Source organism: Tinamus guttatus, unplaced genomic scaffold (assembly GCF_059628265.1).
Source record: "Tinamus guttatus ecotype Peru unplaced genomic scaffold, ASM5962826v1 Tinamus_guttatus_pri_ptg000472l, whole genome shotgun sequence".
NCBI lineage: Eukaryota > Metazoa > Chordata > Aves > Tinamiformes > Tinamidae > Tinamus > Tinamus guttatus.
Genome location: NW_028289006.1, coordinates 3153995 through 3178203, shown reverse-complemented (window position 1 = coordinate 3178203; position 24209 = coordinate 3153995). Strand labels below are relative to the sequence as shown.

Here is a 24209-nt window from a genome sequence, read left to right as displayed (position 1 = left end):
GAAAAAAGAAAATCAGCATATTAGCAGAATCTTTATCCTCAGTCAGGGATCCTTGTACCAGCAGCACGAATATTTGATAGAAGAAATCAGTATCATTCAAGCATTGTTTTCTGAAACTAGGATAAATCTTGAATAGGCAGTCATTTATCCAAATATTGACAAAAAAGCTATGCAAAGCCTCAAAAAAGTGAACTTGTCGAGAGGTACAGTATCCTCAAGGAGTTTTCTTTCCATCCAGTCAAGTTCCAGAGAAGCAGAAGGTGATGTAAGTGATAATTCTTCTATTTACTTATCTAAAGTTTTACATATATATATATATATATACACATATATATGTGTGTATATATATATGATGTGATGAGAAATGTTGCACCATTTTCAAAATTATGCTTGGAATATAATCTGTATTTAGATATAGTTTTTATGGATCAGCTGTGTTACCAATGCCAAGAGGTTCAATGCTGTTGCTGTGCTGATTCTGTTCTCTATTTCATTTAGAGAAGTGGCATTTCAAGTTGCTCAGAAATTATTTAATCTAATGTGAAAATACTAATGTGGTTGTAACATTTTCCTACTAGATATAAAAAGACTGACATACTTCCTGGGATGTTTTTGTTCTCTGTGTGTAAAAAAGGCAGCAGCTGAATTTTTCCTTATTCATTTGCACCCAGGATTTATAACAAAACATCAAGCATAGCTGTCTCTGTGCTGAATTTGAGATGAAGATGATTTTGCATGTGAAATTTGTCATGTTACTTGCCCTTTCTGAGCTCCTCCTTGCCAGGGCTAGCTTCAAAATGTGAAAAAGCTGAAGCTCTTAGCAGGACATCATTGGCTTTAATAGGAGAGGTGGCAATTTGCACAGGCTGAAGAAAGGGTGCTTAGCTTTTTAAGGTGAACAGATTAGCCCACTTTCTCCCTTGCTGTGTGTAAAAGTCAAAAGGAACCAAATACATAATTTCCCATTTCTGTAGTGTACTCAAAGATTTATTTTTTCTCTCTACTCATGTTTCCAACAATGCTTCCTTATGGTCCTGCTTGTCTGGACTTTGATGACTGCAGGTTGCCCGGAGGCGCCTTTCTTCTTCTGGCCCCTTGCAACACCGCAGCTTAGATCTTCTCCCACACTCCTTGATCAGGGCTCACCTGTGCCAAAAGGGGCCTTGAAGAAAATGACTACCACAGTCTGCTCTTAAAGCATCCACATAGTGCCCAGGCAGAATAAAAGAAGCCACATAAAGAGCCAGGTTATTTCTCTCCTTGAGCACTGATATTCAGGTCTTACCAAATCACATGGACATATTGCACCTGTCAGCAGCAGTCTGATATCCCAGAGAAGGTCTGCAAAGCAGGTCAGGGCACCTGAGATTAATTAAGTGTGGATTGTTTATACAAGCTTTGTAACGCTGCATTGCATCCTGGTTGTTTATTCATGTCCCTGTTATGCCTGGCTGGTGAAAGATGCAGCAAGAAGGAAACTATAAAGATACATCCATCTCTCCAAGTAACGCAGACTGGAATAGAGCTACGGATGACCCAGACCTGAGAGTGAAGTGTCATCCAACGTGGAGAACCGCGCTCAGTCCCAGCAGTAGAATTTGGGTACAGTGCCTTGCCAACCTCACTTTTGGCACTAGAACTATCTCCATGAGTACTCGCATCATGGCACTGTGCTCAGGAAAACAGCCCACGGGCCAGCTGCATGAGGAGCCTGCTGGATGCAGGCGCTGCTCTGTGTAGAGGTGTGCAGTGCTCAGTGCCAGTAACCCAGGACTGAGGCATGAGCAAAGCCAGGGACCTTGGCAGAGCGATTGCAGAGTAGCACAGGATCCGGCTGCTCATCTCTCTAGCATCTGAAGAGCTCACAAAACAACCTCACTATCACACAAAGCTCCGCAGGCAAATTCTAAGTCATAGGCACACTGTTTCATTTTCTAATTTTATTAATTTCTCCCTCCTTTTTCTTCTTCATGTTTGATTTTTATTCCTTCTTGACTGTAAAGGACTTTAGCACTCCATTGCTAATGTTCTCATATGCAGGTTTTATTTTGGAGCATTTTAAAATCTGTAGCATCATAAGCATAAATACTACCCCTTCATAAGAGGCAAAATATGCTTACCATAAAAGAAATGATACTCTTAAAAAAAAAAAAAAAGGCAATATAAAAACATAGCTGAAAGCAATGAGAATTAGCTAGGAACCTCCCTGCTGAGCAACTACACAGTTGAGAGTGGTTTGTAGTAAGGGGGCAAAGGTGCTTCTCTTATGTGAACCTGCAAGCTCGAACAAAAGCATTAGAGAGAAAAAAAAGGGCATGAGAAGAACTGCTCCTCAGAGAGGTAAGAAGCTTGTACAAGGAAAACGACAGAAATGTACATAAGGAGGAGAAAGGCAGGTGCAAATTTGCACTCAGAAAAGGAATTTTGCTCTGTGAGGGAAAGTGACACATACACTTCCTGAAGGCCCAGATCTTGTTCATCTTCAAAAAACTCAACTTCTAATTCCCATTCTTACATATTTTGTTTGCAGCTGGTCAGGTGCAGCTAACGGCTGCAGCTCTCTGGCTGCAGGCCAGTGCGTTTCAGAGCCCTGACCAGAAACTAGGCATCCTAAATGAGCAGTCAGCCCTGGCTACTGGCCAGCACATGAGCTTTTCACTCACCTCCGTGCTGTAGTCCCAAGTTGAAATGCTGATGATGGCCCCTTTGTGGGCTGTTGAGACACAGGGAAAAGCAGGAGAGCCTCCTGGTTTATGTATCAGGCATAGGGTCCACCAGAGCTAGCCAGAACATTCATGGCCCAAGGGTCCAGCCTGACAAACCCATGTGTCAATGACTGTGTTGCAAGGATGGGTGCAGTAAGGGCCATGCTGCCACCTGTTTAACAGCACCAGGACTTCAGTGCTGGGCATCTGCCTGGTAGCAAGACTGAAGATAGGGCAAAAATTCCACCACACAGAGCAAACTGAGGAACAAGTCCATGGTACGCTGACGAGGAACTTGTCTTTCTGGAAATCTCATGTAGGTACTGTGACGCTGCAAAAAGTACATCTACTCTTGAAAGGTCTGTACACCAATTTTAGCATTTCTGACCCAAAAACTCCATGATTTCCTCATCAGTGTGGGTTATCTGAGGTAAGAATCAGGAGAGTTTACTCTAGAGTCTGCTTAGCCCCAATAGATCACCAAGTTTTAATATCACATAACCTACAGGCACTATTCTTAATAGCTCTACCTCCCTTACTCCCATTCCTTCCCCTATATATCTGCTGTTCTATGTGTTATCTGAGGATGTGTTTTCAGGAGCCACTAATTCTTTTAAAAGGACTTTGGCCCACAGGAAAGCAAGGTAATACCTCAGCTTACTACCATATTAGCATCTTACACTTTCACATTTTTACATATTTTTATTTATAGTTTAACAACAACAACAAAAAATAGATTTAGGCTCTGTCTTGAAAAAGCTGAAATGCTAACTAAACAAGGACACTTCCATTTTTGTCCTATTCCTGGTTCTCATGTAAATACAAATTTACCTTACTATATAAGAGAATGGCTTATGGGGACAGGTCAACTGCAGTGGTAAAGCAGGAGAATGTGGTGAACCCCCAAATTATATTAAATATATTGCTGTCATATCTGTGGTGTAAGCTGGCGATTTTTGCACACTTTTAAGTTTTAAATATGTTTGAGGAACATCCATAAAATTCCCAGCAAGGCTGGCACATTCTCCCTCATAATTCAGGGTTATCATTTTATAACACACTCAGTTGAAGAAATAAAATGTTGCATATAATTAGAGTCAAATTGTAGATTGAACATCATGTCGATGCAGTTAATCTGTGAATTTCGCAGTCCTTAGCAAAAATGATCTGGCTGCAGTATCCTTTATTTTGATGGCTGAAGAAAGGAGCTGTACGAATAGTTTAGAAGCTGAGTCACAGCTGCACAACAGTTTATGGGCTTTACTTTAGGAAAGTGAAGAAGCAATTTACTCAAACCTCAGAGAAGTAGCTATAAGTTTACATTTGGAATTGGCTCCTAAAATAGATCACTCATTTCATGATCAAATGAAAGAACAGCCTTACTGAGATCCAACCAATCATTATGCGGTTTTACATGTAGTGGTGATAGAAGATATATCCTTTTTCCATTGTAAGCTTCAGAGATGTTCATTTTAAATAACACAGCACCTCATAGTGATGCTGAAAGAAAACAGTTGTGATTAATCTTGTAATAACTAAGGGATAATATTGCAGTCTTTGCCTCACAGGTTGAAGCCCCATATGGCCTTTATTCAAAGCACTTTATTCAAAAAAATGCACTGTCCAGGCTGATTAGAATAACTAATTGTTATTCTGCTCGTGTGGGTTGTTATGCTGCCATTCACAAGATGAATCAATTGAATAAGGGGACTGGGATTTGGCTTCTGTGTTAGCAAAGATGTGATTTCAGCAGTCCTTCAAAGTAGCCAGCGGTTTCATTAGCCCTACAACTGGGAGCGTGCTCTTCCAGTTGGACATCCTGCATATTAGCTCTGATGAAGTGCTGCAAAATCAGGCAGAGAGAGAGCAGCTTCGATCCTGAATATATGAAACCATCTCAAAGAAGAACAATTCTTTATAGCATTTATTTTCCCATGCGTGCATATGCAATGTTTTCACTATTTGCCTGTGGAAGTGGTGGCTCTGTTCTCCTCAGTGACACATTACCAAAGTGTACCAACTTGACAAAAATTCAAAACTTTTTCCATGACTGGGAGGCTGCTGTTGCATTGATTTTCAGTGGGACTGGAAGACCATGGCTTGAATGCTTCAGTGAAGGACCCATTCACAAAAATGTGAAGTCTAATCAGTGATGAATAATGGCTGCGAGTAACAGCTCTTTACATTTTATGGGCTTACAATATTTGCATTCTTAATTTTGGGGGGTAAGCTATTCTCCTCTGCTTCTCAGTTTGCCCATTAATATCTGATTATATTTTAAAATTTGTTTTTAAAACAAAGAGTGGCTGCTGGAAAAAAAAAAAAAAGATGCACAATTAAACTAAGGATAAAGTGGTATCACAGAATTATAATTCAGCTCTTTGTTACCCAAAAGAGATGATCTAATATTTTTCACCAGAGCATACTGATAAAGTTGGACCAGTCATGTCAATGTTAGTATAAAGAAATCAAATTCTGTTTTGTACTGTAAGTTAGTACTTTTCTCTCAGAAATAGACATACAGGAAATAGCAACAATATTGTCATTTGCATCAAAGTGATTCCCAAATTTGTCTCATAACACAGGTAAGTTTTAAATAGAAATTGTTGTTTATTTTGGAAACAGCCCTTAATTTTTGATTAAAAATAAATAAATAAAGAGACAAATTTGAGAATTACTTTCATGTGAAAGACAATTTCTTGTGTTGACCTGAGAGAGAAGAGGAAAGCCAAATTTTCACAGAACTGGTCAAAGTAGAATTGCTTTTCAAGCTTAAGGTCATACTATTTTTGCTAGTAGCTTTATTGTTTTCCTAAAAGCAGACAATTATTTTTGCCTTAAAGTGTGGTCTTCCTCAAGTGTAGCATCTTTTCTATATGATTAGATTCAATGATACTTCTGAATGTTCAGGAAAAAAAAAATCCGTTCTTGCAAAGTTTTAGTCCATCAATCAGAAAACTGTTGTTTAATACACTCTGTGGTAGTTACCTCATTAATATTGTTCTCCGAGAGCTCTATGTGTAATTTTTGTAGGAATGGAATTCTTCCTGGAGGCCAGTAAGGCACTAAACCATGACTGTATATTAATTTAAATATCTATTAGTGTGTCTGGCTCTGATGACTGCAGCACGGCAGCAGTAAAGATATTCATGTTTTTCACTTTTAAACACAGCTCAAGCATTTACAGCTTTTTATGTTTTTCTCCTTCAAGAAGGCTGTTACAGCTCCATTTTAAGCCATGACAAATCTTATATTTTAGTTATTCTTGAGTGGTCTGTTGTATCTAACAGTGCTAATTTCTATTCTTGTCAGGTATAAGTTTATCTATTCATGGGGCTGAAAAGTGCGTGCAAGTCTGTCAGAGGAGAACTGCAGCAAGCTACCCAGTGTCACAGTGTCCGTCTGTGGTTGGGCATCTTTCACTCCCACAAATCAGAAAGTCAGTAAAAATGGAAGCGTCGTCTTCTGGATCTAGTATTTCAGCAGTTGGTGGTGGAAAAGCAAAACGTCATCAGCCAGGTAACAGATTTGGCTTGACACCTTTTTCAATTCTGTTTCTTGTGTGGTGTGCCATGTTGCTATGAAGCTGATATTGAAAGCATCAGCTCATGCCACCATAGAGTTCAATCTATTGGTCAACAGAGCTATAGATTGCTGTTTGTTCCACCTGTGTGTGATGTGTTTTGGACAGTTGTAGATTTAATTGGGAGAAACAAGAATTGGGACAGCTGGAACTTGGAAATAAAAATATAAGTGTAATCATTAAAAAAAGGAAAACAGTCTGTAATGGAGACAATATGGAGAATGCTTTGGGGCATGGGGCTTTGAATACTGCTCCCTTTATGTACCCAGTTTTGATAGACCTTGAGCTGAAGGCTGCAAGCATCACTATGAAACTCGAGAAATGACACTAACTGTGATTTTGAACTAAGAATTTGGGACAAGTTAGAGTGTAGATCAAACTCTTACTTCTATAATGAAATCAAAAACTCTAGATCTGAAAGTGATTTTATAATATATGTTAAGTGGATAACACAATGAAACTTTTTTTAAGAAGTCAGAATCTCCTGGGAACCATCAAATTCTAACTGACATAATGAATTAATTCCTTGGTATGTTAATTACCAGAGCTATTTTAAAAGTATCTTTTCCTATAACAGAGGAGAACATTTGCACTGGCCATATTCAGAATTTCCTCACGGTGCAGATTAAACCCCAGATATTTTTCTAGGGTGAAACACATTAACACTGCCCAGGAAGCCAGTTTTGTGGCTCTTACAATGAAAAGTTTGGGATCTTCCACGTTTGTTGCCCTGAGAAGGACATAATTCACACTGTACACAGCTCTGGTACAGAGCCCACTTATGGGAGACAGCCAGTTCTGTCTGCACGCTCTTACCATGCTTCTATTTCCTTGCAGATCTGAAAGTTGGTTTTTGTAGAAGTTCGAAATACAAGTGAGACATTTTGGACTGCTATGTAGGTCTATTGCCATGAGTTTTATGTATTCATACTATTCAGTTGCCATAATCTTTGCCAAAATGGATTGACTAAGAATTTACAGTGACTCACAATCGTATGATTTTTTTCATATCAATTCTTCTCCTCACTTCTTGGCCTTTTATTTTTTTCAGTTTCCGTGTTTTTGATTTGAAGTACAGAAATTACTATTACAGCCATATTGCTGTTGCTAAAGATACGTAATCATGACTAGAGCATGTTAACACACTGATAAAAAAGCTGCACCACAGTTTGTGAAACAAATGTCTTGAACACACACAACAGGTCATACAAGCAGTGTACATTGTGTGCAGATATACATCTTGCCTCTACTTACTGCTAGACTTGGCTTATGTTTTAATACAAAATAATATAAACAACATATATAGGCTTTTGAATGAGAAAATGATTCCTTTTCCAATGTAGCACAGAGGTATCCTAAAATGGAGCACATCAGTAGAAGTGTGAGTGATTGGGACCACCCTTGTCTAAGGAATTTAAGTTTCAGTAAAGTGATATGAGATTAGTTTTGCTTTTATGCCCTGCTCTTTAGTTTTGCTTTTATGTCCTGCTCTTTATGTATTTATGTATGACCTACGGAAAGCTTGCTGGCTTGGTTCAGAGAGACATTTAGGATCCTGAGCATCATTGAAGCTGATAGATGTTAATGGTATCTAGAACCTTAAAGTCTGCAGACTTCTCTGAATACATTATATGCTATAAGTTTTATCTTAGCTGACTTACAATGTCATTGCTTCATTTGGTACTGGTATGCAATAATATTCTTATGATTTGGTTCTGATTTTTTTATTCTATAAAGCGCACTAAATTTGTCTCTCAGTCTGGTTAAGTTGCAACAATTAAGGATGTATGCAAGTAGAGTGTAAAGAAAGATTTATTAAAATAGCCCTTCTAGGAGGAAATTTAAATTTAAAACTGAAATCATATTTTTTTTTCATTCCAATTCAGTCACGAATTAAGTCATTTGTTCTAACCTCATAAATAATTATTCAAATGTGCTTACTGAACAACGATGATAAAGCTGTACATTATAAATGGATTGGTATTTGAGCATGAAGATGTTCTGACTTATGTTAACTACCCAGGTAAAAGATCTTCTACTGTCAATTTGCAAGCCATCTTCCTGCTATTGCATACAGTAAATTCCCAGGGATTTTGTTCAGCCCATTTTAGGTATCTAAAAATTGGGTTGTATACATAAATTGGGTTCTTGCTTTCTTTGAGTATGAGTTATGAAAATCATGTCTCACAATTGGAGAAGTTTACATTATTTTCGGTCTGAAATTTCCTTTGTGCAGGTAACACTAGTCAGAAAGCAAAGATATTACTGCATAACAAATTGTACAGAAGAGTATTTTGAGAGCTTAAAATGGCATTTTAAAATTTTGTCAGTTAAAGAGATAGAACCATGGAATGAAAATTGCCTTGATAAAATGAGTAATGAGAGAGTAAATGTTTCCCCTTTGGCAGCAAACCACTCTTCTTTCCCCATACCACTTTTTTTCCCATTGCCAGTTTTCTTTTTTTTTTTTTCTTTTTTTTTTTTTGAGAATGACACATTTTTTATTATCTATTACTAATTCCATTTGACTGACAGCTGCTTCCATTAACTGACATTTATGCTACAGTCTAGTGTGGAGGAACTATAGATATCATTCAGTGTTACTGCTCTTGTTTTCATCTTACTTCCCTCTTGGTTCTATTTGCTGTTCACAAAGTGCCTGGGGACAATGGCCTCTAGTGTCATTTTGGGTGCCATAAACAAGGAAAGTGGCCAGTGAGCAGTAAACTGTCAGTAATGTGTGGGTTGTTGGTTTTCTGGTAGGTTGGTTTCGTTTTGGTTTTGGTTGGTTTTTTTTGTTTGTTTTTGTAAAAAGATATTTATCCTGGGCAAACATACAGAAAGGTGTTGCTCAGCCTGAAGCAGAACAGCAACTGATGAACTCTGATTTTAAACACTTCACAAGGTATCACATAACTGAAAAAAAACAAACATACAAAACCAGAAGGAAATGGAAAGAGGAGGAGAGGAAAACTGTTAATAATGGTAATGCCAGCAAAGACTCTTTTTATCTCTGCCTAATCTCTCTGAGGAAAGGCTATTTGAGGAAGGAGAAAAGCAAAGATAAATCTTTTGGATAATAAATCTGAATGTAATGATTTGAATGATTTGAACATTGACTTATTAATGTAAATGTGCATTCCTTCCAGAGTCAGGGAAGGATGGTAATTTAATTTTGGGAATAATCTCCAGTTATCATCTCCCAATTCTGGGAATGATATAACTTGGCTAACGAGATAATGATCTACTGAAGTACGAGATTCCAAATATGTGGGGAGGTCCTTGGGCTGTTGTAAAATGTTAAAACTTCCTGGAAGATAGTTGAGGATTGATTTGCCTGCATACAAGGAGGCTTATTTTGAAAGTGATGGTAATCAGCAGCTAGGTTATCTGCCAGAGCAGGGTGACCAAGAACTAAACAAGCCCTGAGGTTAAATCCTCTTCCCGCTTCATTCCCTCAATGTCAAGATTAGGCAAATCTGAGGACAAGAAAAATGCTTATCTCATTTCTGACTGCATTGCCGCTTTGTGAAGGAATAAGCAGGACTTTGGTTTCCGGTCTTCTGCCTGCCCTTTTTATATTATTGTTGTTGTTTTTTTATCATATATTTATACACACACTATTATAGTTTATGTTATTTTATATTATTGTATATTCCAAATCAGAGTGCTGTTACCTTGCTTTTTCTTTTTGTGATTACTTCCTTATTCTTGGACTCTCAAGAACTTATCAAAGATGGTTTCTCTAGCAATTCTTAAATTCGCTAGCTGTGGAGGAATTACCTTGCTCCATACATCTGAGTAGCAGTGCGGTGAATTCTTTAATTGCCTCTGGAAGCTTCTGAGGTCTTTGCTAGATGCCAGACTTGCTCACAACTGATACCCACTTTGTTCTAACAAAGATTCAGAAATTTCTCAGCAACATTTTCTTTTCCTTAGCTTTCTACAAAGATCTCAGGGTAAATCTTAATAAAGATACATGACTGCAACCAAAAAATAAATAAATAAAAGTAACTATGTAATATTGCATAACACATTGTAAAACTAATATGAACTGAACTAAACTGAAACTAATTTCAAAGTCCAGCATGTACCCAGGCACAATTCTTCAGTGTCAGAATTTGTGTGAATTACAGATTTGAAGCAGTATATGGTATTTTCAGAACTTTTCTTACCGTTTTATGTGCACTTTCTATTACCAGCTTCAAATTGAAAAACCCCCAAGTCAGTGAAGTACACCTCAATAAATTTTGAGGTATGTACAGAAGTGTATATATAATAATGTAGGGTAAGCCTTTATGTAATTTATATAAATACAGAGAATTCTTCCATAAGGAAGGATTGAAATCAGTTTATTTGAAAGCTTATTTCAGAATTTAGTAAATATGTAAAGAGAATTCAGTTTAAAAAAATCGTTAAAATGTTCAAAAAATTTATGCTTTCACTAATTTACTGTTCAAGAAAAAAATCTTCTTCAAAGCCAAAGAAATGGAGAACTGCTTGCTACCTGATATAGCACAGGTATATCCACGATGTTTGAAAGAGCTTTTTGTTCAATTACAAGGAAGAACCTACTGAAATTACTGGTTTCTGGCATCCTGATAGAAGTCTAGTGCAGTTGTTGGCATTCAGTGAAAATCTTTTTTGTTAGTCCTTTTCCTTGCAAATAGAAGCTGATGGAGAAGTTACAGAAGTTAAAAGCAGAGATATATTGCCTTAGGGATGCTTTTCTTGATTTCAGGGGTACTCTGTGGCATATCAAACCGTGTGTTTTTTCTTGATGCATGCAGTTTTGGGCCATGAAAGGTAATCATGAAGGAAAGAAAGAAGGTAGAGATGTAGGTCAGCAAAATAACTGATTTAGGAAGTTGGAAAAAATCCTTGCAACTGTGGTAATCAAAGTTAAAGCAAAAAAGGAAATGTATGTTTAATGAGCTTAGTCACAACTTAATGAACTTTGAATCATCAAGGAAAGTGGAGCTTTCTTTATAACTAATAATTTACTGTTCAAAAAGATATCTTTTTTCTCTTCATAAAATATCTGGGCACATATTCATCAGCATTCCTGATCATCCACATTTGTTTGTGAATGTTCTTCAGAAAATCTCTGTCAGTTCAATGTGATGTGCTGGTTAAATTGCATTATCTTTTCTTTGTTGATTCTCAGGACTTCGGGCATACATCCTTCATAGATTAAACGAATAAATTATTGTAAATTCTGCCAGAAATCTCCATCAAGCAAATATCCTAGACAGCAAAAGCAGGCAGGATGTGGGAACAGCTGATATCAAATGACTTGAAAATTTGAACTCATGCTGACAGAAGTGTTGCTATTTTTCTTGTCTAACATTATTAGAGATGAATTCTTTTTTCAAAATGCCTTCTGCCAGATCATAGAATCATAGAATGCTTAAGGTTGGAAGGGACCTCTAGAGGTCATCTAGTCCAACCCCTCGGAATATGCAGGGTCACCTGGAGCATGTATGTATATAAAAATTCCCCTAATCTGGAATGAAGCGTGGAAAAAGCAAAGAGAGATTCAAAAAAGTCTAACTTTGCCTTTATTAACCTAATTTGTGCATTACATAGTATAGACATTTACAAGAAGTGTCTGTGTGCAGAACTATCTTCAATGCAAGGTTTAGGCACCAAACAAACTCCCTCAGCTGGACCTCAGGAGCCTCTACTGAAGCTCCTAAAAGCAGGAGCAAATTGTGTCAGTTACAGTGAGGATCTTCTGTTTCAGGGCTGAGTGACAGGTTGCCACATGGTGATTAGGTGGCACTTTGCACTTAAGAGTTGAACTCGTTAGTGGATGTTGCAGCACCTGAAATCTCTCACTTTGCTTGGTCTTTCAGGCCATTTTACCCATCACTTTACTCCTACAGCAAAGGTCACTTCTTTGAAAGTTCCTGTTCCCTAAACTCTCCTAAAATAATCATCCTAGAAATCTGGAGAACTGTTCTGGGAACAGCACAACTGATCTGATTAAGGCAGAAGTTCCATCTGTCTGTATGGATTTGTGCTGCACCTGACACAGGGATACGGATCCTCCCCGGGACCTGTGCATGCCCTCAGTAAGAGACTTCAAATTTTTATTAATAAGTTTAAGTGGTGTCTTTGAGGGTGTTCTACTTCTCTGGGGAATACTTTTTAAAAAACTCATCTCTTTTCAAAGACTGTTTTATTTCCCTTCCTGCTTTGATCAATCTTCTATTTGCTGTTGTAAAATGATCTTCCGTTCATTCTTGCAATCAATTATGTATGGGGACGTTAAAATCAGTACAGCTCAGCCTCAGATTTCAGCTTTTGTAGCTGTTGCTAGTTACAGCATGTCCTCAGCTGAAAAAGGCTCTCGAATCCTGGTCTCCACTTGTTCTGTATCCTTTCACCCTCAGAGAGTTTCCTTTTGAAAATAAGTATGTAGGAAGTAGGAACAGGCAGCCAGATGCATCTCGGCACCAAAAACAAGGCAGTGATCCCAAGGCAGTGGGATAATATCATGACCAGTGTATTAAGAGAGCTGGAAATATTTTTTCTTGAGCTTATTTTGAAGAAAATAGAGAATAGATATAATATTCTGCAACGTTTCTGAGATAGTAATGACCCACTTCATTTAAAAAAAGAAATAGCTCATCATTCAGGAAGCAGTCGGGCAGACCTTGAATAATCAGTCATTATGTTCTTGTAATGCTTGACTGAAAAATGTAGCTTTTTCCTAGCTAAATAGTTCTTACTTAAAGGGAGCGCAGTGTTATGCAAGCCACTGTTTCTAATATAAAATGTACTTCTTATACTTTGCAGAAATTTTCTTGCTGGAAGAATGTTAAAAGATAGGACAAAGTAGCTTCTGCTTTGACAGAGATCTTTTTTTTTTTATGATCAGAAAGTAACTTTGCCTGTGACATGGCTGGGCAGTGTTATTCATTTCCATGTCAGGTTTGTTCCAACCCAAAAGACGGCAACGCTCCTTCCTAAGAGGAAAGGCAAAGCTTACCGAAAAGTCCTCATGAAACCTCTACCCCAAGCAATGAGGTTGGGTGAGAGTCCTGTGCCCTGGCAGTCCCATAGCTGAGGGATAGAGAGGGAGACCCTCTCCTGGACTTGGTCGGAGCTTCCGGGATAGCTGAAGCTCCTGGAATAGTTTGGTCGATGGTGTTTTCTGCAGGATGTGCTCAGATTTTGAAGGCAGTAATAGGTTGTGATATAAGGTTAGCCTGTATAATTAATTGTTACATTAAAATCCACCTGGAAGAGTGGCCTGGTATCTTGTAAAAGCTACCACAATACTCTATGTTGTAATAAAGTAATTCCGTAGTGCCCTCAGGTTATCTGTAAGGTCATGCCTCTTATCCCCATGCAGCCAGCTTTTTTGCTTGTCTCATCAGTAAATTGCTGACTTGAAACCTGGACAAGCTTTTTGCAGTAAATGGCTTATTCAGCAAATGTTCTCCCACCCTCCTCTTCACAGATCATCTGCTAATGACTCCTAATATTGTTAAAGGTAAATAGTGACTGGAGGGATTTATCGTTCACAAATAGCTAGATTTTTCAAAGATAAACAAAAGTTTGAACATATGCCATAGCGATCTTTGGTAATTATGTTTTTATATATGCACTCACAATGTAAGAAGAAAGGCAAAACTAGAACACAGTCAGCCCTTCTGTCATTTTTATATAAATAAGGTGAAAAGGAAAGGAGTTGTTCAGTGCGTGTGCAGAAGTGTCTCTGCTTAGCTCTATACTGTGGTTTTGTGTCATTTGCCCCTGTGGATTCGTGTCCGGCTTGGTCGTACCTTGAAAGATTCTTGCTCTTGCGAAAGATCTTTGCTCTCACAAAAGTAGGAGGGCACACACATAGGTGCCTTGTCTCCTTGGATCATCATTGAAAAGAAGTGCTTCTAGGGGGCCTATCCACACCCCATGGATCTGTGCAAAGAGTCTGGATCTAAGGACCCAGGAACTTGGATATACTGGCCATGGAATTAAGTGACACACTGTTCTTGGGGGTTCTGTGTGCATATTGAGTCCTTTCAATTTTCAAAACATTGAGCCTTTGTCTAAGGGAAATTAAGAAGGAAGAAGAGTTCCACACAGCTGGGACACTTTGGGGCAGTTGTGCCCCATAGCCCTCCTTGGCTATGAAAAGGCATACACAGGACTTCAGAGAGCAGGAGACACCAAGATTTATGACTCCTCACCTCTCTGTAGTTAATTATCTAGGCAGATTCCCTGCATCTTATGCCAGCCAGGGTATATGTGGAGGGGAGAAGGGAGACCATAAATCTTAAAAATACCTTAGGCTGAGATAATTTAGTAATATTATGGGTCCTCCTCTCCTGATGCTTCTGGAAGATAAGAAAAAAATATATACACTAACATACTTAAACACGTCATACATTACAGTGTATTTCAGTACAAAGGGAGGCTATTTAAAATTGCCTTACAGAAATAATTCTAATATGGCCATTACAGGGAGAAGCCAGGGTAAGATGTACCTGCAAGGATGATGCTTCACCCCATTCTGACCTGGGCTTCACTTGAGTTAAAAAGGCACCATGCACACAGCTTTCTGCTTGCTTTAAGGAAGGTCCTCTGCTGAGAAGGAGCAACTTCTCTGTAGAAACTACAGGCAGCATTTAATGAAGCAGAATAAAATTGTCAGCATTAGAATTACCTATGCTCTTAATAAATAGAGGCCAATGGGCAGTTGGCAGTCTTGTGACAGGATCATCGCCCCACGTGGCTTCCCTGTTATTTGCCACTCATATTCCATTTCCAGGCTGAGGCACAACCGTGGTGACGTTGCGTGTTTGCTGCCGAAATGATGAAAAGCTCCCAGCTCACTGAAGGGAAAGAAATATTTTCTGATTAATTTCAAATAAATTCTTTGAAGGTGTATTTTTTTTCTCAGCAGAAGCTTCTACATAAAACTGTTGTTTTCACTTTCCTCATTAATTGGAATTGGGGAAGGGACAAAGAAAGAAGACAGTGATTACAGAAAGCAGGAGAGTTAACTACTTTTACTTTGATCAATGATTGGAAGCTAAAAGGCAAAAATTTTCAAGAAGCCCTGACAGCCACTGGGAATTACAAAGATCAACTCTGTTCTCACACATCCGTTCACAATTATTGAGATTTATTAAGTAAATGCGAGTACTTTATTACGTATTAAGCAATATCAGCACTACCTCTATCAACCTATTTATATACTGTCTATGTTTGGTGCCAGATACTGAAGATAACATGTTGATTTTCTTTTTTTTTTGTTTATGTTCAGTTTCAGAAAGTGTGAATGTAACCACCTACAAATAGGATTTGCACACTACAGTGCCTGTGTAAAGCTTTGAAAACCTGTCTTCAAATATATACTGTGCAAGAAAATAGCACTTTTCTTGTGAAGTACTTCTTTAAAAAGTACTCTTAATTAAGAGTAAATTATTAATTTTAAGTAGATAGAAAATCTTCATCATTGCATTTGTTTCAAAACAAAGGAATATATACTATATATATACTACTTTTGCCCTCCTAGACTCCCAGGCAACATTGCTTAGAGTTTGCTCAGTGGGATCTACCCCTGAGAAGGCATGAATTAGCAACAGACACCTCTCATCTGCTTAACCAAGGACATGGTAAGGCTTGGTAGCCCTTATCCAGTGCCTTTATAGCCACATTGGCACCAACTAGTATTGAATTTGTTACATCGGAGAACTATGGTAAAATCCAGCAAAAAAATAGACATCGAGCAGAACATTGTACTTAATTTCTATAGTTGCTGGGCTAACAATTGTGTTCCTCCAACAAGTCAGAAGTTGTTCTTTGGCCAGCCCACCTCCATCCACCCACAATCCCTCTTGCTGAGGTGATTTCCCTCAACAAGAAAATGTGTCATCCTCTCCTACAAAGGGGTGCTGAAAGAGAGGGAACCTGCCTTGATGCAACTCTGTGAAGAATATGGGAGAGGAAAGCTTTCCTGTAATCATTTATTAGGAAGCTATTTGTTATTGGCAGATATGCTTTTTGGTCTCCTTGTTTTGGTGAAGATGATGTGATTAAGAGTATATTAAAACGCAGCTGTGTGGTAGAAGATTATGTCTCTCATTTTGAGTGAAATCAGACTGGTTGATATTGTTAGCCCAATAGTTGTGCAGTGAATCCAAATATTAAGTCTACTGTAATAGACAGAAGCATATGAAACTGTTGTTTTTGTCTATACTGAAATGCTGGAAGCTCCCCGTACAAATACAAATACAAATACAAGAGAGGCAAATACAAGAGGGGCAAATACAAGAGAGAAAATTCTGACCTCCTTGAAGAAAGTAGCAAAATCTCTCTTGTCTTTGTAGCTTGTTTTAAGTTGGACAACAGTCTGATTTAGCTCAGATATTTTATGTCATTAACTTAAAAAAGAAAAAGTGACATTGTAATTAATTAAATAAATTCTACAGCTTCATTTTATTAACAGACCTGTTTGTCGGATATGTGTTTGACATCAGCAGTTCAGGACTCTCATTGCTAGCTGGTCTTTCTCTCAATCTTCAGCACCCAAACTGACACCATTCCCAGGCCACTTTGGTCAGAGCCTCTTTTGCTCTCCTGCTACATTTGCCATTTGGCAATAGTACGAAACAACTCCTGATGTATGAAGCAAGCTGACTGATCTGCTGCTAAGACAGTGTTGGCCAAAGCTGCTTTGGCTCTTGCTGCCTCCCTCCCTGGTCCAATGACTCAGGTCTGTTGGGAACTGCTGCTGAGATCTGGCACCTTTACGTCTTGTAGGAATGGTGATTTGGGTTGGGAAAAGGGAGGAGAAGGTATTTATATTTGTCAAGATTGTTGTTATTTGGGGGTTCAAATGGAGGAGACCTGGTAGCCAATTTGAGACTTCAACTGTGTATATGCTAAAAAGTGACAGTTGCTTATTTAGCAAGAAACTGAGAGATGCCACTGACAAGGCTGTTTAACTGCTTTGCTTTCTATTGCTCACTTCTCTACCTTTGTGTTGTTCTTGTTAAGTCTCTTCCAGAGACTGCAGTATTTTTCTTTAGTGTCCAAAAGTCTCTTCTGGGGTAATAGTGAGACCATCTGCAGATTTCCCTAGGCTGCTACTATATGAATAATCAGCTGCCTCACTTAAACAATTCTTTTTGTTCTACATCATTAAATGTTGACTCCTGCTGCTGTGATCTGCTATGACAGATCATTTTACAGAGATCTGTAAGGGAGATTGTATCTGATGCTAACAGTGAGTCTTTTCTGTGGAACAAAAGAAGATATAGTGATCCAAGCTTGTATATGCTCATTTTGAAAAGAAAGAAAGAAAGAAAAAGAATAGAAAAGAAATATGGACTTTAAAGTAGCACAGAGTAATTTTGTGCCTAGGAATATGTAATCTGTAACTACTTTCATTAAGGACACTGGTGAGTTAATTACTTTGTGGGCAAAATAGAGGGGAAAAAAAACTACAATGGATTAGGAAGGAATTCAGAAGAACATTGCCTTGTTTAGAGAGACTGTGGAGGAAAGGAAATTGCTTCCATCAAAAGCAGGCAAGATGGCCACTAGTGAAGACACAGAACAGACCGAATAACTTGATGGCTGGTTCATTTTCCATAACTAATGTGTTCTGAAGTCCTATCTTAGGTATCTCCCTGACAACTGCAACTCTTGACTATCTCTGTGTCCTGCTTACTCAAGAACATTACCTCTAATGAATGCATTTATGAAAGATCAGGATTTGCTCCCATTCATCGGAAACCTGCCATATGCCCAGTAGCTCTCTGTGTCTGCCTCACAGCACCTTCTAGCTAGCAGTTTAAGCTCAAATGCCCACTATGTTTTCTGGCTTTCCCATGCATGGGAAGAGTATGTTTTCAAAACTTTCTGCCTTTTTACTCATGTGAAAGAACATTGTGTCTGGACAAAGCTTACCTGTGCAAATAGATTTGAAACTGTGACCTGCTAGCCTGCCTTTTTATTGATAAAGTGCCATATTCTGCAATGCTCTTGAACTGTCATCACAGCAACCATTACAGATCCTTATGACCCCCTTCCAAATATACTGCAGTCCTCCAGCTCTTCCTCAGCTGTGGTATGGCATCACCTTGTCACAAGAGAACTTACAGTGTCCTGTGGCTGAAATATGCTGTCCATGCTCTTTTCTCCCTTATGGTTCTTTTTTGTCTCGACAATTTGGTTTTGGTGTGTTAGTGTGTTTTATTTTAGCCTAGCTGTCACTGTAGTCCTGTGTCATTTGTGACAGTGTCTTTGGTCTATTTTCACATTTTGGAGTTAGTTTTATAAGAAGTGGCATGGTGAAGGTGCTCATGGCATGCTGAATGAGGAATTCAGCAGTAGTGACTATCAATCTGCTGACAGCATAAAATGTTCAGTTTTAAATCCATTGAGTCTACACTCTGTCTAAGGCTGCTTGTTTTGAAGAAAAAAAAATCTGTTGGAGAAAGAAAAAAATCTAGGCATTTTTTTTCCGATGTCTATGTTCCTTCAAACCTAATAGCCACTTGGCTGCATTTTCTGCTGCACTGTCACAAACCCCATCAATCTCTTCAATTTCTTCAGAAGGAAGAGAGAATTTGCAGGGTAACCAGTTGGAAACGCAAATATGGATAACACCAGATGTACAGAAGACAGATGCGGACTTTCCAGAAATTCTTAATGCAATACAAGAAAGTAAGTTATTTGTTGGATATAAAATTGAGTACACAATAGAAGAGTCAACTGAGACGCACTGAAATTTTAACTAAAGGAGCATACAAACTGGCAAATGAATGTTGAATATGTATTACTGAAATATGTGAGAAAGCTCAGTGCTTCATTGAAAGCCAGTAAGAAATCTCTCACTAACATGCAAATCGTATTAAGATTTGAATTATTATATACCTGTAATAAATAGTACCCATAGTAAATATTTTCCATGCGGGAGTAATCAGAAATAATAAGAATCACATTAACCCATTCTTAACATTTTTAATGTTCCCAAATGTTGAGTTACATTCACATTTGTGAAGCTCTCTGGGGGCTGACCCATTTCTATTCACTGGAGGCTATTTGGCATTTATAAGGGAACAGAAGTCAAGTCAACACAGATCTTGGTGAGCTGTATTTTTGGAAAAGAGGTTATTTGAGGATTGGAAGAGGTAAGTGTGTCACCTGGTGATCTGTATATCTTAGCGAGAGTAGCAGGCTCTTTCCATAAGTATATGAGTAATGTAAGTCATGTATGAGTAATGTAAGTACTAATGCTGTGGTCTGTGATTAGGTGGATCACTCTTTCAAATGCAACTGCAGGAAGATCTCAAGACATGAGCTCGAAATAATTCTAGTCTTGTTAACAAAGGTTGAAGAAAACTCTCCTCAAGCCCCTCACAGTCGAAAAGACTGAGGCAACTCCTGAATCCAAAAGAAGCTTGAATTTCAGTGGAAATTTTCTGAAATGGAGTTGAAACTGTTATTCAGGCCAGGAATCCAAAATCATAGCCTGGTGATATTGCTAGACTAAAAACTGCTTGTTTTCCCTCTTTTCCAGTTTTATTTCAGACTTTTTTTTTGTTGTTGATTTGTTAATAATTTTCTAAAGGAAGAAACAGTAACTTATATTTTAGAATTCTAAAAGAATGTCTAAATGCCTCCTCCTAAGCTTTGCTGTAAGAATCAGGAAACAGAAAGCTTTATGGTGAGATTTGGTGGTGGTTAGAGTTGAGGGGCTCTCAGATTAGTACAATGATAACAGCAATTGTCTGAAAATGAATCATCTGATTATTCAAACTGCAGGTTTAGGATTAACTCCACTTGTATTTTAGAAAGCTTTTCCTATCACGAAAGCTCAATATGAGATTTTCCTCACCCTCTAGCCACTAATGTATGGCGTAGGCTTGGCAGCAGCCAGGGATGTCATTGGAAAGGCTGAAAAGACATGTGTCCTCCCACGAGAACGAACAATTTCTGGTTGGGAAGAGGCTACATATGAATATGAGGAGCTCTTCTTTTCAATCATGAGACTGAGCAGAAGAAAAATAGGTGATCTGATTTGAACAAATTAGTTGTCGAGATTAGATCTATTAACAATTATCTTCTGAAGCAGGTTTTTGAAATGACTCCTGACTTCTCCTGATACTGTGCCATACTTCAATATTGCACTCTTTGATTATATCCTTATACTGAATAACCCCAAATTTCAATCAACACGGCACAGAAATCCAATATAACTTACAATTTACTTATAACTTGAGATGTATAACTTCTAGGTAAAACCACTACTTTCTTTTAAAAATATGCCAATTTTCTGTGGCCACAGATAAAAGGGATTTATCAGATTTGAATGCAGAGGTTTGTGATGAAGATGCCAACATCTGAATTAACTTTTTAAGCAACCTTTCCTGACAATGGAAAGTAATAATCATGTCCAGACCCCAGTTTGTCTCATTTTAAAGTAGATGTCTAAAATTGATTAGATGAATTGCAACGTGAAAGGGGCTATTTGTCTCCATTGCTTGTAGATGGAATTTAGAGAGAACAGCTCAGTTGAAGCACTATCATAGCTTATACTTATGTATAAGCTATAAACATTGTCACTCTGGATTTGCAAATATATTGTGAATCCCACCCAACATAAAGCAAATATTTGCAAGTGACTAATGGATGAGTGCTGAATAGAAGCAGGTTTTCCAACTGTTTTATCAGTTTGAATGTCATTTCAAAACTCAATGATGTTCCACCGGGAGTCTTGCAAGAATTCACATTTTGATTTATAGGTTGTGATTTGGGAGATGTCTGAGAAGGAGGCCGCTTTGACCACCTTGGAGGCAGGGTTTTTTTCTTCATCCAGAAGAGCCACAGTTCCTGTTGGAATTAACCTTCTATAATTTTCAGTTTCCTTCTCCTTCAGAAGGGTGCTACAGCTGGCTGCACAACAGAACTTGGTCCAGGTGGACAACAACTAGCAAAGCTATTTGCTAGCTCCTGTTTCCTAGTTTATTGCACTGAGAAGAGTGACTTGCAGAAAAACAATCAATTGCTTCATTAAAAAAACTCTTGATTTCAAAGGTTTTCCTATAAATCCCCATAATTTGCTTCAATGTATTAAAATCCTTTTTATTGGCATTGCAAAAAATGTCAAACTTGAAAAAAGTCCCTTTTCAGAATATTTTTCAATATCCAGTGTACATTGACTCCCACTAGGTTTAAACGAAAACTCATTTCGTTCCCTCATTTTTCTTCTCTTAGTCTGGAATTCAGAAAGGAGTGAAATTTTATAACAGGGTTGGTATTTCCGGCTTAGTTATTGAATTGAACATTTAACCTGATAAAATATTCTGGACTGTAAGAATTGTATGGTGGTTTCCTTGCAGAAAGCATTTTGTAAATTGTATCCACCTGCCTTACTGAGAGCACAAAAATGTTTATATCCGAAAATCCAAATAAATGTTATAAAAATTATAATGGGTTGTACAACAAGATGCAGAAAGAGCCTTGGCTTTACATTGCTGATTTTTTTCTGCTTTGCAAGTCCTTGCAAAACAGATTTTTTAGTAATGATATTTTATTAAGCGGCATTCTCCAAGACCTGTGACTTAAAACACAGCCCTTTTCCCACCACTGTTTGCATGTAGAATTGTTCTAAACATCTTGTTAGCACTAATAAGAAGAATTTTTAAACAAAGTCATTCTGCAGTGGGTAATACTGATGATTACTGAAGGCCTAAAATCTTCCAAAAAGCATTTTTTGGAATATCGTTCTGTAGGTTGCATTATCCAAAGCTAGAGTATACTCAGTGGCATGATGTGACAATTAGTAATATAAAGGCTCTTAATTAACAGAAACGTAATCACTGATGCAGACAATGCTTCTGTAGTGACATGGATGAATTGAACATGTGCTATAGGCGCCTCTGCTGGAGCAGGGTGGTTGGACTAGATGATCTCTAGAGGTCCCTTCCAAACGTAACCATTCTGTGATTCTGTGAACACGCTTCCATCATACCGCATTAACACATAGAGTTAGGTCCCATTTTTGAAAAGAGATTCTTATTTTATGGGCTTTGGGTTGGGGGGCTTCCATCTTCAGAAAGACAGGAGTGATATTTTACCTTATCTTTCAGTAATACCTAAATCAGACTTCTGATTTGAATAGTCTTGTGGAAGCACTCAGATTCCACTTTGATTCTCACTCAGAATGTCCTATGTTCAGTTTTCAGAATATGTAGTTCTGCTAAATTGGGAGTGAAAAGTATTTGTATATCCACATTCTTTCAAACTCAAGTGATTCTATTATATGAGTAATAATTAACTCTAATTTTTTTCCCCTCAATATAAAGAGGAAAGAACCTGTATAATTAAGCTGATTTAAAACCGTAGGGGGAGTCCTTAATATCTATTGTAGCAATATGCATGTTGCTCCATACTGCTATTAAATTTCACTGCCTAAAAAGATAGGACTATATAATAGCATCAGTCCATCTCCCAAATCATGGGTAAAATTACTCTGTGTGATTGTGTTAGGATCAGTTTGGAGTATGTATATATGACGTGGTCTGAAGCAGACATAAAAGATGGAGCCCTGCTATGTCTTTAGCAACTTTTGGCAACTTGGAGTGTTTGTTTTCAGTGTGGAGTGGTTACATTTAGTTATGGGAGTTACAGCTAACAGGAGGGTTGGCTTGGAAGTACCATCGCCATTACCACAGTGAGCAGCACAGAGGATGGAGATTGATTTTTAGTCATTTAGTTGTTTTTGTGGAACACTATTTTAAGAAGTTGTATTATTTCTTTTAAGTAACCTCCAGTAACTGCTGAGATGGCCTGGATTTCAAAGTGACCTTGAAATGAGATTTTGTGTTTAGCGCAAGTCTTTAAAATAATCCGGTCTTCCTCTGCTTGAAACTGCAAAACAAATAATTCACTCTCTCACACACCAAGCTGTGTATCTCAGGCATCTACTGGGAAGCTATCCATTGTGCAACCCAAAGCATTATTGGCATTGCAGAAAATAGCATTTCGGGTATCTCAGTGGACTCATCACTTATACCAGAGAAGTCTTCATACAGGGAAAGCTGCTAGTTCAAACTCTCTAGTGCATAGGATCCAAAATTCTTCACTTTTATTTCCTTCATTGCTTCACTGCAACAAAAATACACCTCGTTTTTCTTTTAGAAAGCTTTCCTGCTTAATTATTTTTGTTCATTTTCAGCATATGCTGTGGTGTTGATCAGATACAGGTTAATGTGCTTTTTTCTTGGAGCTGCATGTCAGAATTTCAGTGCAGCAAAGTTTCAAGTCATTCAGAAAGGTTTTTGCTCCGGCTGTTCTTTATATTGATAATTCAGGTAAATTCTTCTCATATAAAGAAGTATGCACATTCTTCTCATACAAAGAAGTATACAAAGGCTGGTTGTGAGCTACATGCAGATTATCATCACAAGGGCTAGAAGGTTTCCAGTCCTGCTAGTTGACAAATTGACTCGGTAGGGAAGGTGAAGAGAAGGTGGTTAGGCTATGCTGTGTTTTGTGACAGTTTCCTTGTCTTGTGTGAGCAACTCTCGTATAATTACTAAGGACTGAAATGAATAAAGGAGACGATCTTTTCTTTGTTATTGCGGCCTGTGCTATGATCGGCATCTGTTCCTTCCTTCTGAGTTTTCCTAGGGTTGGATTCTGAGTTTTCCTGGGGTTGGATGCAGCCCCAGTGACAGTGAGGAGCTGTAGGCTCTTTCTGTCATGTTTGCCTAAACGACACAAGAAATTTCTGTGCTGTCTTGCCCCTTACTTTAGTAAACTCATCTCTAGCGTGGTACAGATGGCCAAACCCTGTAAAAACAGAAAGCTCAGCTCCTGGATGCTAACGATATCTTGGCACTTTTCACAAAAAGACAAGTGAATAAACAGACTCAGAGAAAAAAAAATGC

General features: G+C 38.1%; 1 protein-coding gene across 1 annotated transcript in view; it reads left to right on the top strand.

Annotated features, from left to right (window-relative positions):
- The first annotated feature begins 5899 nt into the window (after positions 1-5899).
- Positions 5900-24209, top strand: part of ANO4 (anoctamin 4) — a 106155-nt gene continuing 87845 nt past the window's right edge. Inside the window, exon 1 of the mRNA XM_088532880.1 lies at positions 5900-6224. Coding sequence (XP_088389006.1) covers positions 6155-6224 — 70 coding nt within the window. The 5' untranslated portion in view covers positions 5900-6154. The remainder of the gene's footprint in view (positions 6225-24209) is intronic.